The sequence below is a fragment of the Ornithodoros turicata genome, chromosome 2 (assembly GCF_037126465.1).
Source record: "Ornithodoros turicata isolate Travis chromosome 2, ASM3712646v1, whole genome shotgun sequence".
In the NCBI taxonomy this organism is placed as follows: Eukaryota; Metazoa; Arthropoda; class Arachnida; order Ixodida; family Argasidae; genus Ornithodoros; species Ornithodoros turicata.
The window spans coordinates 53742375-53761414 of record NC_088202.1 but is presented as its reverse complement, the minus strand read 5'-3'; the positions used below and the strand labels follow the sequence as shown (position 1 = coordinate 53761414).

The 19040-nt window shown below is 46.4% G+C and overlaps 1 protein-coding gene across 3 annotated transcripts in view; it reads left to right on the top strand.

Annotated features, from left to right (window-relative positions):
* The first annotated feature begins 14479 nt into the window (after positions 1-14479).
* Positions 14480-19040, top strand: part of LOC135383492 (uncharacterized) — a 63516-nt gene continuing 58955 nt past the window's right edge. For all 3 annotated transcript variants that reach the window (XM_064612919.1, XM_064612920.1, XM_064612918.1), the window contains exon 1: positions 14480-14591. In XM_064612919.1, the coding sequence (XP_064468989.1) occupies positions 14588-14591 (4 nt within the window). In that variant the 5' untranslated portion in view covers positions 14480-14587. The remainder of the gene's footprint in view (positions 14592-19040) is intronic.

Sequence of the window (19040 nt, the reverse complement as noted above, 5' to 3'; positions counted from 1 at the left end):
GCAGAGAAATATGGAAGACTCAGAAAAAATATTGTAAAAAAAAATTCCGAGAAACTCATTCCGAAAGGTACTAGAATTCTCTTCGGAAGCCACAACGGATACCATTTATTGCTTATAACGACCCTCCGTAAATTCCAGAGTCCTGGTCGCCTGGGACACAAAACGAAGGGTGAGCTGTCCATGTTTCTTTCGATTACGCAAAGAAAAATACTCAAAGTGAGGAATTGATTGAAGTATTAGGTCTGCATCAATGCAAAGTCTATGCTTCTTATTCCTTTGGTTTCAGACATTCAGGTAGAAACTTTGAAAGTCAAAAGCAGTGCGACAGAATCGCGCGTTTCTCTCCTTTCCACGAGAAATGCTCCAGGTACATGTATCATAGACAGTCATCCTTTTTGGAGGCAGAGAATTTTACGGTGGACCACCCTTTATTTCAGAAAAAAAGTGAATCAGGTCCCAAGATCAGCAAAAAAACTAAACAAATGTGTTTAGGGAGTCTGAGCAGGTAAACTAAACAAAGTAATATTTCTCGTCCCGCAGGCTACCCACAGGGACGGGCACAGGACGTACCTGAATGACTCTTCACGGACAGTCCGAGTGTGTCATCCTCAGGACGTTCTGGGGATAACCTCGAAGGACGATGACACTGTCGGGACATCCTGAGGACCGTGTGTGTTCTTGGGGCTGTGTGTTGATTATCCGTACAAGTCTTCCGATTCGGGTTTTGTTCCAGTTCCCCACAGACGCACAGGCTGCCAATGTTAGCAATGCAGGGAGCGGTAACAGTAATGCTAACGGAAACAGAAACGGTAGAGTATATTAGGAAGCTTTAGTAGATCGGCACATAGACGGATCTAGGGAATGGATGCCCTCAATTTCTGTCGTTACATAGAGTTTCAATTGACCTTAGGCAGTGCAGTAGGATGTTGTCCAAGGCAGAGCACGCCCCTGAAAAAAAAAAAAAAAATCTAGACCCGCCTTTGGATAGGAAGAACTCCACGAAGACGCGGTACGATAAAGGAAGCTGCCAAATCAAACATCAGCAATGGCCACTTGGAAGGAATAAGGTGCTTGTCATGTTCTCGGGAACGTTGTAGTGATACCATCTACTAAAACTCGCTATCAGCGAAATTGGTGCTCATAACGGGGACAGAAACGGAAATGATCCTGTGGTATTGAATTCCAGTGTGGCCTAGTAGTGTATGCGGTGACATAGAGTTACTTTTTTTTTCTTTTCTTCTTTCTTCTTCTTTTTACATTTTTTTTTTCTCTATGAAGACTCTATATATGAAGACTGGAAGATTGCAACGTTGACAAACCAGACAGATCAATCACACGATACGAGTGTGCCCGCTCTATTTGCCTGCCGAAAGTTAACACCGTGAGATACATTCTGTTTAGAGATGGATTACCTACTAAGGCGCACCGAACACGCACTCTTAGAAAGAAGGGTGGAGCAGTTACACCTTTTAGGAGGTAATAGTTCTGTTGTTTGACTAAGTATCCTGACGATAGGTGTCACGGGTAGCATCTAAAAGGGAAGACGACGATCGCGCGCCAAAAGTTGCGGCGCTTTGGAGAACGAGCGTCTTTGTGCAGTACATTTCCGCCGACAGAGATCAGGCAATGCATCCAAACGTTTTTTGGTAATAATATGGCCCTTGTATAACGTACAAAAAAAAAAAAACATCTCTCTTGTTTTATTGGGCTCTCTGCTAACACGCATTTCCGAACTCTACAAAATTGCCGAGGTGCCAGTTCAGGGGTAATACAGAGAGTGAGAATTACATCGCTTCGGTGGAAGCTTCATGTTGTTATTAGCTGTTTCTAAGGGTTGGTGGCATTGATTACCAGTCTATCAGCGTACTTCGGACCAGTTGAGCTCACTGACATCCCATTTGTATAAATTTTCACAATTTCCACAAATTTGTGGACATTTCTAATCGGAGTGTTGTAGCGACCTGGCGCTTGCATTTTTACACTTTTATGACTTGTTGAAGCTTCATAAATACATTAAAAAAATTATTTGACCAAGCGTTCTATTTGCGCCAGTTAAAGGGATAAACGTCAAAGCTGTGTTCGAGAGTACAATTTTTTGCGACTTTTAGCGGTCGCAAAAATTAATACACGGCGAATATAAATACGTTTACAGTATTGGAAAAATGGTCATTGTTGCATAACTGGAGTCGCTAGTATTGACTTCAACCTTCCCCTCAAGAAGCAGCGCACAATTTTGTTGAAGCGGATCACCTCCAAAATGAGAAGGCCACAAGCGAACCAATGATGACGGTAAATTGAATCAGTTCACGTCTCGTGATCATTGTTTTGTGCTCTTTGTTTCGGAACGTTTCTGTAAGCATTCAAAATTGATTTTTCTGTCAGTTTCGATAATCTACGCCATGCTGATCCAGAACGTATGTGTGCCCAAGCAAATTATAGTAGCATATGTGCACTTTGCCGAGTTTGCTATGCCAATTTTTTAGTGTAAGTAAGCAAACACAATTCATTTAAGAAAAAAAAAAAAAAAACTTTGCGGGCTTTGGTGGTCCCAATCTGGATGCACTAGCAAAAGCTGTGACGTAAAGAATTATGAGACCCGCAATCTAGCCAAACTTTAAAGGCACCGTAAAGCGGTAGACAAACAGGTTATGTTGCCGGTGTAGTCTCACAGCTTCTTCCTCGTAAACCCAGGACAACAAGTTATACATGTTACAAGGAACGCATTTTTTTTAATGTACCAGTAAAATTGCGGTAAAATAGGGTGACAAGATGGCGTATATGCAGGCCAGCTGGTGGATGAACTCCATAATGTAAGAGCCTGAGTCTGGGCTGGAGTTTGAGGCTGCGTTCCAATACCTCGCGCCCGCGAAGCCGCCTGACTAGGCAGCTGAGTAGACCCTTTGCTGAGATTGCTTGTCACTATTGGAACAGGCTTAACTAGCCGAGGCGCCTGTGGCGCCATCTCGTTGCTCACGCACACCAAGCCCTACACCCCTACACAGACGAATATTTCATAATCTCCTGTCGGTTCCCCGCGGAACCTATTGTATATATTATTTTCTATATTTGTTTCTCTCGCCTGAGGCACCACTTGTGGAGCCCGCCCTGATGCTAAAGGGTCTAGGCGTACCTGAACCTGAACCTGAACCTGAAATGCGTACGGCGCAAGCGCAGCAGGACTCTAATGCGCTAAGTTTGTAGGACGTCGTGCATAAACTGTCAAATTCACAACTAAACATGTGTTGCAATTCTCTACGCAGTTTTAAAAAACATATCACTATGTGCAATTTTACATTTAAAGCCAGCAGAAACAGCGGGCACGCTGGTACCGTCAACGCGCGTCTCCATCCCGGCTATCAGATGGTCAGACGTATACTGTAGAAGTGTTGTTTTCCGCATGGAAAATATTTTCGCGTTTTTGAGCAGAGCTGCTTTGAGGATTGATTCGCGAGAACTTAAATTCGCGACACAGGTTTCCAGGAGTGCTTTGCTCTTGCATATCGTGCCGCCGTCAATACTCGAGCATATTTCGGCACGTACTAAGACATCCGTTGTTCACGTGGATTGCGGCATTCTAGGTCTATTCCTTTCTTCTCCCCACAGAGATAGGAGGAAAGGTCCTGTCAAATGGCCTTTAGGGACCCTGTAGGAGGCCATACTACTGGCCGTGTGCAAGTTAGCCAGTTTATTTTAGCAGTTCTTATTAATTATCTCTCGGGGCACTGACCAGTTCGGTTGAGATGCGGTACCATCATTCAAGCTGGTTTTGAGAATGCGGGGAAAGGCATGTTCTGGCTTCGTGGTATAGTGGTATATTGCATGTATAGTGCAAAGCGTTTATAGAAGTAACAAAAGCATGATGAATTTTCATTTCTTTTCATCTTGCCTGATGGGATAAAACAATCTTCTGCGCTTGCTTAAACTGCCTATGCTACATGAAGTAGAAAGTATCAGGTAGTCGCGGTATAGCGTCGAACGCCGAACGATTTTCGCCCTCATATGGCCAGAGTTATTCGCGGAAACTTAAATTCGCGATTTTGGAGGTGTGCGCGAAAAACGCAAAAAATAATTCCGCGCGAAAAAACAAACAAAAAAACACACTTCTACAATAACTAGACTGCATCGATGCGCACTAGGCGGTAGCCGACTGAATAGCGGACTTGGCGAGATTTGGAACGAGACTTAACATGGCGGCACTTCCGGTTAGACCACTAGGCAGTCGACTAACCGGGGTATTGGAACGCAGCCTGAGTCGTATGTTCGTATCGTCTCTCTGTGTGCCCAGACTCAGGCCTTTACATTATGTAGTAAAATAGGGTCCATCAACATTAGCTCCCTCTGCATAAGCAGAGGGAGCTAGTATTCACGCACCCTACGCTACAACGGCTCGGGACGACGTCTGATGGAAAATAATCCCAGATTTGCCAAGCAACAGTGATCTATGTTCCCGACTGGATTGCTGATCATGTACTACGTAGCCGACTTCTTATGTTTTAAACGCAGTGTTATGCGCATGCAATGTAGTTTTACGGCCGTACTTGACCAGCAATGCGCAGACTTCGACACAGTATTGCCCGTAATTTTCTATTTTAATTTTCTAAAAAAACTACGAGCGCAATTGGGACAAAAATTGAGACGTAAGGGTAATGAGTGCTCAGTCTACCGAATAGATATATTTTCTGAGTAATGATAATGAGTAATGATTTCTGGGTTCTGATAAATCTTCTAAGTAAGTAATGCAGCTCTACTGTTTATTTAATGTGAATGGAAAGGAAGGAACCAGAACGCGGCTTTTAGGTATGCAATAGGTATAGACAAAATGTCAGATTGTTTCCATTCCTGAATCATTTTTGTTGCCTCAAGGTAACTGAACCTCTGAATGCAATAAGGGAATAAGTAAAAAAATTCCAAACGAAGAAAACTTAAAACCTCCCAGTTCTGGGCTGGGTATAGACAGTTAAAGAGTCGACAATAAAAGGCGCAACACAGGCACTGAACTAAACCAAGGTGGAACATTCTTTATTCTGCCTGTATTTATTCATTTGCCGCCCTCGGTGGCTTAGTCGGTAGCGTATCCGCCTGCTGATCCCAAGAGCGCGGGTTCAAACCCGGCCGAGGACGGTGACATCTTGGTGGAAGGGTGCAAGCTGCGCGGACACGCCGTCTTCCGCGAGGAACGTTAAATGTGGTGTGCCGTGTGTCGAGATTTTGACACACGTTAAAGAGCCCTCAAATGGGCAAAATTAATCGACAGACCCGACCACTGTGAAGTCGCTCGTGATCACAGTTGTGTTTCCGACGTAAAGCCTCGAATTATTATTATTATTTATACATTAACATTCCCATTGTTGACAGATGTCTCAGACGTTGCGCCCCCTCTAGCCCAAAAATCTTGTTATTGTTTATTCCAGAAACTCCTTGATACTATCTAAAACTTCCACCGAAGGTTCGCTGACACACGCGTTCGCAGCCTCAGTTATCATCTAGGCTTCCTTGTATAGTAAGTTAGTAACCCCCCTCTCCCTTGCCCCTTCCTCGAAAAATCCCCTCCGTGTTCCTATATCAACCAGAAATCAATCAATCCCACGGGAATTTAAATATTCTGAAGATACATGTCTTCATCTTGTACAGAGCTACCTGCTGAAATTCTGTTGCTTTCTTTTTTCTAGGGATGGGCCAACCGAATCCGCGAATACTATAGGCAGGGATTCGAGATTCGGGAATCCGAATCACAGTGCCCAAAACGGCGAATCGAAACTTTCGAATTCACCAGCCACGTTTGTTTGTTTCTTTTTAAAATTGGCGCCTTCGGAGTCCACCGAAAGCGCGATTGGCCGACGGGCCCCTGGGCATAAAGCTCGTACATTACAAGTTTAAAAGCAACGTGGCTTTGCTTTTGATTGTTTCTTAGTTTTATGGAAATAATCCAGACTCGAGAATTTATGTATTTCCTGTAGTCGATGAACCACGTGTGAAATTACGTTTAAGAAGTATATGGGTATGTTTCCTCCTGAAAGTGAACTAGTGTTTTTAGTTAGTTTAGTTAGTTAGTTACTGAAAGAGTTTTACCCCCCTGGCTTTTCAAACATTTTTTTTAAATAAGGGATTCCAAAGATTCGTGGATTCGCAAAACCTTTCTTGGATTCGGATTCGGATTCGGGAAATTCTGGATTCGTCCCATCTCTAGTTTGTTCTTTTGAAATTCCGCGCCAGCGCTGCGAAGCAACTGTGGCTATGAACGGCGTACAGACGTAGACAAACAATGGAGTGGGCCACAGGGGTGCGGGTTAGTGTGCGTCCTGGACCGACTTCAGGGGAACTGCTGCCGACATCCGTCTTGAAGGTCTGCCGGAAAACCCAGGGAAAACCTCATGCAGCGCAGTCGGTGGTGGGATTCGAACCCACCACCTCCCATTCTTCAGCACGACCACGGAGCTACCACCCACAAGTGGACGCTTTTACCTCCCTCGGCCATGTCGCTGTTGCTGAAGTTCCGAGCCCAGCAGCTCTAGATGGGCGTAACCAGACCTCGCATCCACAGGCGGACACTTGTCAGTATTGTTGTGGAGTCTGTTGCGTAGACACTCCTTTGAATATGTTTGCATCATTCGTTACGCGGACTGGAACGAGCGAGCGACGGATGCATTCTGTCGAATATCCCATGCTGTGCCTCCCAGGATGTCTGTGGTATTCAAGGCATCCATTACAGAGAAGAGAGACTTCGGGCTAAAAAAGGGAGAAAAACGCACCCATTTTACCGTATATAACATGTCATAGCCATTACCGGAATCGAATACCAGCCGGTCATTACCATTTCTGTTTCCAGTATAGGGGTAACGTGGTACGCGTTTCTGTTAACCGTTACCAGCTCCAGTTTCAGAATATGCAGTTTCCGTTACCGTACCATGGTTGGTAGATATAGATACGTTAACAATCGATTCATTGAGTCCGGTATTAACAAAAAATTACCTCAGCGTAACTTTCCACAATTCCAAAGAGGCCGTAGAAAAAATGTCATGGTTTCAACGTCCTTCTTCGTACCATAGAGTCAGACTTCAAATCAGCAGCGTGCGTATACAGCCTCATGGTCGTCCTCCTCTATGTCATCCACAATAGTATTGCGAATGTTTCCAAGGGTCCTTCTGAAGCGATGACGCACTAGTAGATCATATAATGCCATATATTAGATTATGCTCCAGAAGATGCACCATCAGGATCTTTGTAGGTCGTACCGACGTAGTCCTGCTCACGACAGTATGCAACCCCAACAAGAACATTGCACAGCATACGTACTCCTGTCGCTGTGCTTTGCACTTTCTGTTTGCTTTCCTGGGCATCTACCAGTACAATCAGTTCCTTTCAAGTGAGAACGAAAAGCAGTTTGTTGGCACGATGCATTAATACGGACGTATTCAACACATCCTCTACATCAGACCCAGAGAACTAAAAAAAAGATACAGTACTCATAGAAAAACATTCGCAGAACAAGAAAAAGTATCCAGAATTTCTCGCAAAAATATCTCAGACAAATTTCAAAGTGCCTAAGAATGCGACACTGAAAATATGCTTGAACGACACGCCACTCACCACAATGAGATTGTGAAGCTGCTCTTTATTGTGTGTAAAGCAATCTTTAAGCGAAGCCCGTTGTCAGTGCAGTTGCAACGTCTCATCTACGAAAGAGGGAGGAAAAAGGCAAACGAGATCCGTCTGCTGGTCACGCAAAGAACGTCTGCGCTAACCATCTGACCCTTTTGCATCGTTTTATGGGTCTCACTTTTTTCTTTTTTCTCTCTCATTAGCGAGAAATCGATGACGTAGGTGCGACCCTGTCGTGACGTAATGCGGCCAAGCACACGACACGCATATGATGTCAACCTTGTCCATTCCACGAAGAGTTTCCCGAATTCGTGCACGTTCCCTTTTAATCGTCGCGCGCCCTATTTAGGCAGAACTAAATTCACGTCACTCCAACGCATGGGTATTGACCGGCAGCTGACGCTCTGACTGGCTACTAGCTGGGCGTGTGCCCTTCGTTTTTCTCTTCCGTACTAATTGCACTGGGCTTCTATTGATTTTAAAATGAACCTTAATCACGTTGCACGCTAATGTTGTATAATCTCCCCATTTGGTTTTCTCTTCGCACCGCGTGCGTCCTCCTTGCGTCACACTGTCGTATCGGAGAACGCGTGTCGCCTTTCTGTAAAAGGGGGACAAAGCGCTGGTTTTCACATAGCTATTCTTGATTTGCACAACAGGAGAGGATGTGGGGGACTCGTGATGAAAAGGGATGAGGGGGAATATTAATACGAGGTCAGACAATAAAGTGGGAGAATATATACGTCTTTTTTTTTCCCCACACCTGTTCTTGCAACCTTGCGGCCTGCTACCATATATACTATGTTTCACCTTTGTTCTTCCCCATTGCATCGCCGACTGTCGTGGACCTGCAGTCTCTCAATGGTAACATCTCATTACGGCCGAAGTCTCATTACGGCCAAAGTCTCATTACGGCCGAAAATCCTTTAATCCCCAAGTCTGTCGTTACGGCCAAATCTCATTACGGCCGAAGGTAGTCTCATTTCGGCCGAAGAAGTTTCATCACGGCCAAAAAGAAAAAAGAAGCATCCACCATATTAGCAACCGCTGTGTTTTATGCTTCCCAAAGTGTGTCCGAGGCGGTGTGATCGACTCGTTTCAGAGCAGTTTCTATGAGGGCGCGCTCGCAATCGTACTGCGCACACAACACGCGGAACAGAGGCTGGATGCGCCGATACGGAGGAGATGTTTGAAAGCCGATGTAAAAGCCACATTAAGTCAAATGCGAATGGAAGACAGTGGTAAAGGAACGCGGCATTCGGCAGGGGAGAGTAAGGGACAACGCGGGGTAAACGGAGTAAAGCAGAGAGTGGATCGATGGTGATGTCATGTTGTCATTGAGAGTGCAGTGAAGCTACCGTTATGCATGCGAAAAGACAGACCTATGACTGCACGCTACACAGAAATATTACAAAGGGGGAAAAGAGTCTAAAGAATAGAAAAATCGTCTTACGGTATTTCTGTCGATCATCAGCTATGTGAATAGGTTTAATTAGTGAATGAACGGTACGTATCCTGTCGAAGACTGAATAGAACAATCCAAAGTGCAATGCAAAGCGTAAAATGTTTCTGCGACGAACCTTTCTTTAAAACAGAAAAAGAAGCATGCTTCCTACAACCTAAAACACATAGACGTGTTTTAGGTTGTATTTTCCTATACCCGACAGCTGTCGTACAGATGCGGTAATTGGAGTACATTTACACGTTAGATGTGTCAGCCTAGTTTCAGTCAGATCCAATGGGAACAAAACAGACCTTCTTTTATTTCTTTTGTTTCGGCAACAGCATGTGTTTGCTTCGCAGACGACGCTTCATTATATCGTTACGTGTCATGAAAAAAATATAAAATTTCGCTCGACCCAGGTCTTCTATACCACAGGTTGTTGTTCAACAGGAAAGGTTAGACAGAAAGTGATAGTCTGCGCGTGGCGATACCTTGACAGGTGCTCCAGTTTGTCCCAAATGGCCATCACATCACCGCCCAGCCCAAATGAAGCGAATGCACGCGGCTTCTTCACGAAAGTACGCTCCTCCAGTCAATCGAAGAACGTGCTCCCGTAGGAGAATACTTCCCCACATGTGGCATGGTCGACCCTATAGGAAACGGTGCAAGAGCTGGAATATATCAAAGTAATGCGTCACCCAGCATATAGCCCAGAGCTCGCGTCCCCTCATTACCACCCTTTCCGGTCCATGGCTCACTTCCTTCATTGCAGGTTGTTCCATAACCAAGGTAAGGTGGAAGCTGGAGTCCACGAGTTCTTTGTCGCGGATTCCATAGAGTCATGAAGGTATGAAACTAAGGAGAGGGCTATAAACACGGAGGGCCGCGGGACTCCTCGAGCGGTCGCTCCTGGCAATGCCACGTCCACCAAGTTGCCCGGTCACGTAATCCCCTCCTGTTTCGATTATGGCTGTCTGCGAGGATGCTTCGAAGTTTAACAAACCTCATCTGCAGCAAACTTCTCACCTTCAAGGAGTCCATTTGCACAAAACTTTGAATGTTACGGCCTTATGGGGTATTATTTCAACATTTGCCGCGTAATAAATCCTCAAGTCCAACAGAACAGAAGAGATGCCAGGCAATGCCACGATGTCGTACATATAGGTCTTCTAATGATTTAGTGATCCATTGCTTCCACACAGTGAGATCATCTATTTTGTGTATATATTGGCATCGAGGCGGAAGTCCAGTCACAAGGACTGGCTCCCATATAACTATCTGAACAAACTAGGACTAAAACTAGAACTAGTGCAGTACCAACTCCTGCCTGTGAAATCACGTCACGTAAAGGATTGCTGTGCTTGTCGTCGCCATGCAACAGGCCAAGACTGCGGAGGGTTGCGTACGGGATCCCTTATGAAAATGGCCTATAGACCAGGTATATAGTACCTATAGACTTCAATATAATTGTATGTCAGCTCTATGTCTATAGCCAAAAGCGAATACAATTTTTATACAAAAGTCATCATGCAGGGTGAATACAAAATTGACATAGAGATGGTATAAAAGAAATGTATACTAACCGTATAGAAAGGCCTTTAGGCAAGCAGAATACATAAGTGAGATAGACACCGTAAAGAATAATTGTATATGAAGGATATAAAACGTGTTTACACACGTGGAATACGAGATTGATATACGTAGTTATTGTAAAGATTAAACGTATACACATGGTATACAAAAGTCTTCCTCAGCATTTCTAATCCAGAATTTTATTCGAAACATTGTACAAATATGCCACTTGCATGTTGAAAGTAATACAATTGGAGAACAGTTTTACCTCCTGGTATATTAAAAAAGGCGATGACACTGCGGTATTGCAGCGCTCAATAGGCAGCGCATATATTCTTGTTGCTCCAATCAGCTGTTCCATAAACGATGCCTACAGACTGGGCATGCAAACATGTTTTCTTCGAAGTTAACAGCAATACATTTGCATACGATGTCATTCCAGTTGGTTGTGTCCACATTTGCGACCTCATTGTGAGGAATGTGAGCACTCTGCGACAACGAGCATAACATTCTGGCATATTCAGGGAAGTGTACGGTCCGAACAATATAACGCAATTCATTGCATTGGAATCACAATCTGCAATATCAATACCCCCCCCCCCCCCCCCATGACCGTTCCATCGAGCTTCTCCAGCAAGGTGCTATTTGCAAAGTTGTCACATTAACCCCCCCCCCCCCAAAAAAAAAAAAAAGAAAGAAAAGAAAGAAAAAGAGGCGTGACGGCGGCGGACGCCACGCTAGGCATCAGATTCTGTTATGTAATTGGGAGTTACTGTGAGTGTTTTAAATTTCGAAAATCATTATCAAAAGTCCTATCTTGTCTTTGAATTTCATTAGTTATTAGGTCATGCTTTCTAGCTGCACGACGTAGTAGCGAGTAGCGAGTCGGACGTCTCTTTCGCCTTTTCACTTTCGCCCCGGTGGTTGGGCCCAGTGGTTGGGCCCAGTGGATGGGCCAGGCCAGTGTGAGTCACGTGTGTTAGCGAAAAGGACGCCGCGTTTGAACTGAGACGATTCGAAGTTTCAGCGGTTGAGCTGTCAGAGCTGTCTGAGCGGTGATCGGTTTATATCTTTGTCAAATGGTGTGGGGTGCAGATGTGGGATGTGCACCCGGTTCACAAACTACAAGACGACCGCCCAAAGACGATGAGTGGGGGCAACCGGACAGGATTAGGTCGAGGTTTCTTGTGCTTGATTTGTCACTGAAGAGGAGTTTGTGGGCAAGCCCATCACTGGAAACCCAAGCAACGCACATGAAGATGCGCCTCCAAAAGAAAAGGTAGACCCGATCCACATACGAGCAATTTTTGGTAAGCACTAATTTCACTATTGTGTTTTGCATAGACATATATTACCATTTCGATTACAGATTAGTGCCGTGCAGCGTGCCCCGGTACAGAGTTCTCGAAAATCAAGCAAAGCGTCCGGACATTCCTCCAACGATTGTAAGACATGGCGGGCAAGAGTGTGTACAGAACTACTGTGCTTTGTACTTTAAGTATATTGTGTATACACATAATAAACTTATCGTGAAAAGCCTTCTGTATACAATGTTTTCTCTACCCCTTGTATAACAAAAGCTCTATACACTGGATATAGAGATGTCCAAAAAAGGTGTTTCAATTGTATACGCAAAATGTATACAGTGTATATAGTAGAATTTTATACACTTGTATAAAATGTTCGTAGCCTATTTTCATAAGGGTAACGGCACGAAAGAAAGTAATGTGTAGTAGTGGACAACGTACCATCCATGCGGTTCTTCGAAGAGCACAGACGAAGTTAGCCAGCGTCTTCCGAACTTCAGAGCACCAAGAACTGCTCTCTCCCTGTGTAGAACTCTGCGAACACCCGCTCGAACGTGGGGGTTTATGATAGCTTATAGCTTCAAAGAGGTTATAAAATCGGAAGCAAGTTATTCGGTCGCTGCTCGTCTTCGTATTCAGGTAAGATACGCGACGGACATGGGGGAGGCTATGTTTGATGACGAGCGTCAGGGCGGAGCCAGCAATGAGAAAATCTTCAAACCGGAGCGAGGTGGTCTGATGCGCGCGGAACATCTTGAAGTCCTCGTCAAGGGCCTGGGCTGAGGCAGGGGCCTCAGGGGACACGGTGTTCGTGCCGGCGACAATGACGAGACGCGGCTTAAGGCGTCGGCAGGGCAGTCCTTCGAGCCCTTGACATGTTGTATGTGCGCGCAGAATTCGATCAGGAAGGCAAAAGGTGCCTATCTCTCTGGGGGAATACCGGCTGCTGGCAGATCGAAAGGCGTAAGTCAGCGGCTTATGGTCCGTCAAGATTGTAAACTTGCGACCTTCAAGTAAATCCCGGAAATGCCGGACAGCAAGGTAGGCGGCGAGAAGCTCCCGGCCGAAGGTGCTGTAGCGCTGCTTGGTCGGCTTGAGGCTCTTCGAGAAAGAGGCAATTGGACGCCAGACGTTGCCGAACTGCTGCTGAAGCACGACACTAACGGCGGTGTTCGAAGCATCGACCATCAGGGTGGTAGGCGCATCATGCTTCGGATGGAACAGCAGAGCGGCGCTCGAGATGTAAGCCTTAATCTTGTCGATGGCAGATTGGGCTTCCCTGGTCCCAGCCAAGGTGTTCGGGGGACGACAGGTCTTGCTGAGCAAGGCTTCAAGCGGACAGAGGGTGGTGGTACAGTGAGGGACAAAACGCCGACAGAAATTGGCTAGCCCCAGGAAACGGCGGCGCTGCCGGATAGATTCAGGCTGCGGAATGTTGGTGATTGCCTCAACTTTGCTGGCGAGCGGAGCAATGCCATACTTGGTGACTCTGTGGCCGAGGAACTCCTTCGAATCCACTACAAATTCGCATTTCTGAACATTGGCGACGGTGCCGTGGGCGGCCAAACGGGTGAACAAGAGCTGCAGATGTTGGACGTGATCCTCGGGTGTTGAACTTGCCACAAGCAGGTCGTCAATATACGCGAAGACGAATGGCAGGCCTCGTGTCACAGAGCTGTACGAACCGTTGGAAGGTTTAGGCCGCATTCCTGAGTCCAAAGGGCATGCGTAGAAACTCGAACAGGCCAAGGGAAGTCGTGATGGCGTTTTTCTTGATATCCTCGGAGGCGACAGGGATCTGGTGATATGCCTTCATGAGGTCGATTTTGCTAAAGGTGGTGGCTCCGTGGAGGTTGACAGTGAAATCCTGCAGGCGTGGTAGACGGTAACGATCGGGAACTGTCACTAGGTTGAGGGCACGATAGTCTCCGCAGGGACGCCACCCGTTTTTTTCGGCACCATATGAAGAACAGATGACCAGTTGCTGGAGGAAGGCCTGACCGCCCCGATGACTATCCAAGTACTCAAATTCAGCCCGGGCCATCTTGAGATTCTCAGGGCCAAGTCCATGAGCCCGAGCGAAAACGGGCGGCCCGGTGGTGTCGATATGATGGATGACTACTATGTTGCCATACTATGCCATACTGTGCCATACTATGTTGGAGGCGCCGAGACGAATAATGTTCGTAAAATTAATATGACAACGAAGTTCATCTAGGGCGTCATTACAGACTGCAGTTCAAGAAGTGGGAAACCGCCGCCTCGTTAGTTGTTCACCGAATGTCTTGACAAATACGTATTTGCCGTTTATAAATTATAACTTACAAAGAGAGGACAGCCCGTTACCCGTGGATGTTACCAACTTGCGTGCACCGGTGCTCAGTTTGCGCTGTACAGATGATGAGGAACGTATTTACACGGCTTGTGGCTTTCCATGCGGTCACATCAAATTTTCTGAAAAAAAAAAGAAAGAGAGAGAGGGGGGTGTTAAGCGACAAATCGAAGCATCTTTAGGACGTAGAAATAGCGGTAGAAGAGGTTTATGCAGGATTTTTTTTGGAAAGCTGGGAAAAGACGAAGAAGGTCACAGGTAGAGTATAGTTGACGCGTTGGAACGGCATCTAGCAGATTGCTATAGTATTTGTGACTGTGGCAGCGGTGGATTATGGGTGAGTAGTCGCATATGTCTCTACTTCGCTTTCATTGTTTACCAATGAATATTTTACGGGTTAATACGATGCAAGGAGAACCCACAGATTGGGTCAAAAAAGACGCTCAGACCATAGCTTTTGACACACAACAGCAATATCAGTCTATGACTATGACTACTATGACTATGGCCCTAAAAGACCGAAACAGCTGTCCAGTATTGGTATGGCGACGTTTTGAGTTTTAAACGTCTACTACGGGTATTGTTTGTTATGCTTGATTATGTGACCGTTCCAAACCTTGCACGTTTCATGCGCAATCCAATCGCCACCCATTATTTAATCCTAGTAAACACGATTGAAGCGTGGCATTTATTCAATCCCACGTCCAAGACCCCAAGGACGACATACTGGCTTCGTGCTGACTTGAACGACATCTCTACGGACGGTACATATTATAGTTAGGTCATATGATGGGCTTTCGATAATTTTAACGACTTCCTTGTTTCATTTTAAAAAGTGGATTCAAGCGTGTGAAGGTTGATACGTACATCCCATGCCAGCTATGGGGCAAAATACAAGGTCGTCCGCTGTGTTTTTTTTTTCTTCAGGTTCGTGAACATAGTTCACGCGTTCGTGTGTATAGCGGAGAGGTCAAGCTAAGCTGCTGCATAGAATACATGTTGGCGACTGAAGGTTAGGTCACACATTATGCAATACGTGGAATATATGGAATACGTGTTAGTGTCTGGGGTCTGGCCAAGCATTGTTGGTACGTTACGGTGTCCCACGAGCGTGGCTGTTGGACGGCGTCTTGTCCCGCTTCGGCTGCAACGGACTAAGAATGGAAGATTCGGCTAGCTGCGTATTCACACCAGCGACATTCCCCAGAATACTACAGCGGAAGGTGCGCAAACGTCATAGCTTTCTGCTGTCACGTAAGCGTCGTGTCTCCACGTACGCTGCTAACCGTGGGGGATATCCTGCGACAGAGCCACGACATATTCCGTAGCAGACGACAGGAAAAGACGCTGACGGTGCCGTCTACTAAGTGACGTCTGCTAAAGTGTACAGTACGCCACTCCCGATATTCCGCACCGTGCGAATGCTATACATAACACGGGACGGCACTTCGGCTCTGTGAGCAGTGTTTTCGCTTTTTCTTTAACTACGAGGGGTGTTCAAGTCAAACCGGGACTTTCTGTCTCTTGAGTGTACAAATAGCTCGCGCTACTTCTTTTTCGTCATTTTCACACGCGACAGGCCTCCGCGTTCACCACGTGGTGGTCCAAAGTTTGTGCAAAGCAGAAGACACTGGCTGGACAAGATAGCCGACAACGAGGTGAGCATGAAGTTTCTCGTGAATGAAGGCGTAAAGTCATCTGAAATCCACAGAAGACTCCAGGCTCAGTATGTCCACGATACACTTAGCCGCAGCAAAGCATCTGAGTGGTGCAAACAGTTCCGAGACGGCCGTACATCAGTGCAGGACGATCCCGGACGGTGCGGCTCAGAGCCGAGTGTCTGAATTCCTGAGAACATCCAAGTTTTCCACGGTTTTCTGTGACAAGGCTGGCTTTGTCCATGTTGATTTTCTGCCCAGTGGTACCACCATCAATAGTGCATATTACTGCTAGGTTCTCAGCGATGTGCATAAGGCGCTGAAGCAAAAGCGGCCGGGCCTCATCACCAAAAGAGTCACCCTCCTACAGGACAATGCACGCCCGCATACCGCGCATCTCACGACACGCACCTTACAAGGAACTTGGCTGGGAGTTGCTGCCACATCCCCCTTACAGTCCAGACCTCGCCTTCAGCGATTTCCATCTCTTCGGGCCACTGAAGGCGTTCCTTGGGGGCCGCCACTTCAGCTGCGACGTCGTGGTCAAGAATGCGGTCCGATCATGGCTGCTCGCGCCGGTAATGATTTCTACGCTTCTGGCATCCAAGCCCTCGTGAAACGCTGAGACAAGTGCATTAGTGCAGCTGGAGATTACGTTGAAAAATAGAACTAATTTCTCGCCTGTAAGTTCATTTTACTTTTGCGAAAAATTAAAAGTTCCGGTTTGACTTGAACGCCCCTCGTAGAATCTTCCGTGAGGATGCCGTTCGTGTGAATACACGGTAACCAGCACAGGACAGCTTTCGACTTCTACGTAGCCCTCTCCCGGCTCGCACTTTTCCTCGATCTAGTCAGTGGAACGGCTTATGGTGTTGGCTAACGAGCCATTCCCGTAGACAAAACTTTGTGGAAACCAGAGGTCTCTAACGTAGGCTATGCTCATCAAGCTGCTCGATGGAAGCATCGTCGCGGCGCCGACGATTAACGAAATGAAAGTGCAAATTCAGCGCAGACTGTGGGGCGAGAGTCTCCTTTCATATCGGCTAGCATGGATGCACGCTAATGAGTAAAAAGGTGTTTGACGTGTTCACTAGTCACTCCGTGAAACGCAAATAAAAAATAAAAAATAACATGAAGTGACAGGATAGGCGAAATAAAGAGAAGATTCGTTTGCCGACTAACAGCAACTCGACTGATGTACATAAAGGGCTGTGCGAATAATCGAAACTTGGAATTCGAATCGAATAGTTCATGCTATTCGAATGGTATTCGCATGCGATTTTTAGTGTTCGCAGTTTTCGAATATTTTTCGTATATTTCTGAAACTACGTAGTGTATCAGCTTTGTGTCAGCATTGTGCCGGCCCGAAACGTAATCCGCTCGATAGTCATCGTCATAATCGGTTTTGAAAGGCGGCGCTCTCGTCGGCGCGCGGACCGCTATAGCGGCGGCGTGCCGATCCTCGCGCGGCGCGTCCATCTCGTCGTCAATGGCGCTGTGCGAATTTGTGAAGTGGTTTGTAAACCGAAAGCGGGAGCATAGCGTACTGAGTGTGCAACATTGACGAGCGATTTCCCTTACCTTCATTATCGCGGTGTTGGTAAGGAACATGGAGGCATCAAATAAGCTACTTCCAAGCGCCAAGAAATTCGCTGGAAATGACCGAAACTGTTAAGCGCAGCCTCATTCCTATGTGAAGAGGCCGCTGGACCCGCTGAAGTTGCAAAAATGATTGCTACCGACCGTTATCCGTCGTCAAAGATCGCGGATTTCGCGAACGAATGGCTCGAGCTGTCCAGGATTGTGCTCTACCTTGAAGAACAGCCCTCTCCTGGGTTCTCCAAGAAAGCTTCTTCAATGCTCTCCAAGGAAGACACTGTAAAGAAAGATACAGAAAGCTGTTGAAGGCATGTAAAGCATTTCTTTCACATCTGACATGTGTCAGCCACGTCGTAGTCAAGTGAGCGGCTCTACTCATTGTCTGCAAGCAAACACTGTTCTTTTTTATTATTCAGTGTTAGCGCCATGAAGCAACTGTGGCTATGAGCGGCGTAGAGATGTGGACAGGTGGAGAGAGGACAGCAGGAATGAGTGGAGGACGGGGGCTTAACATGCGTCCTCGGCCGACTTCAGGGGGAACTGTGCCGACATTCCTAGGAAGAGTCTTCGGAAAACCCAGAGAAAACCTCAGACAGCACAGCCGGTGGTAGGGTTTGAACCCATCATCTTCTAGCCTTCAGCAAGACCTTGGCTACCACCAACGTGCGGGACGCCTTAATCCGCTCCGCCATGCCGCTGGTACAAATACTGTTCATTCGCGGGGTGCTTCAATCGGCGTACATGTACAAAGACGAGCTCACACCGTAGAATTATACATATTTGCTAATAGTTAGCAAAGATTAGCTAACTTGAGCTGAGCTCACAATATGTTCCTATACGGTTATACACTAGGGTTGCCACCTTTCCGTCGTCAAAAACCGAATACCGAGAGGGCGGTGGGGGGAAGAAGATTGTCGCCAGCTGGTGATAAAATACAATCCCCTCAACTCGCGTGAAGCTCTCCGACACAATGAGTGACCAAAAGTTGACCAAACATAAATACGTATATAACAACAAAGTTTTAACGAAAAGTTGCTTTAGTTATTTCAGACTAGAGTGAAATAAATAACCATGAAAAATAAATGGCATAACTGGGCGTCAGGCGGAAAATCAGTAGAAGTCGATGGCAGCCAGGACACGCCGAAAGGCAAGACAAGCAGGAAGGCTCATGATTGGCCGGCTGGAATGCAAAACATCGCATTTTTATTTAATTTGCATTGTGCCCACTGGTGCATGAACTATCTGAAGCTATGGAGAGCTGTTACTGTTGGGCGTGTCACGCCACACTCCATTTTTTGCCCTGTCTTGGATGGCTCAAGGACATGTCGGCACAAGTCATTCGTGAGAATGACGCAAACGGACAACTAAAGTCGCAAGTTTTTGCTCTGAATTCGCCAATTTCCGAACATTTGATTTCCGGGTTGTACCTTCACCCGGACACCGAACGCAAGCCTTGAATTTCCGAACGGTTCGAGTGAAATCCGGACAGGTGGCAACCGTAGTATACACGAAGCACACTCCCACAAGTG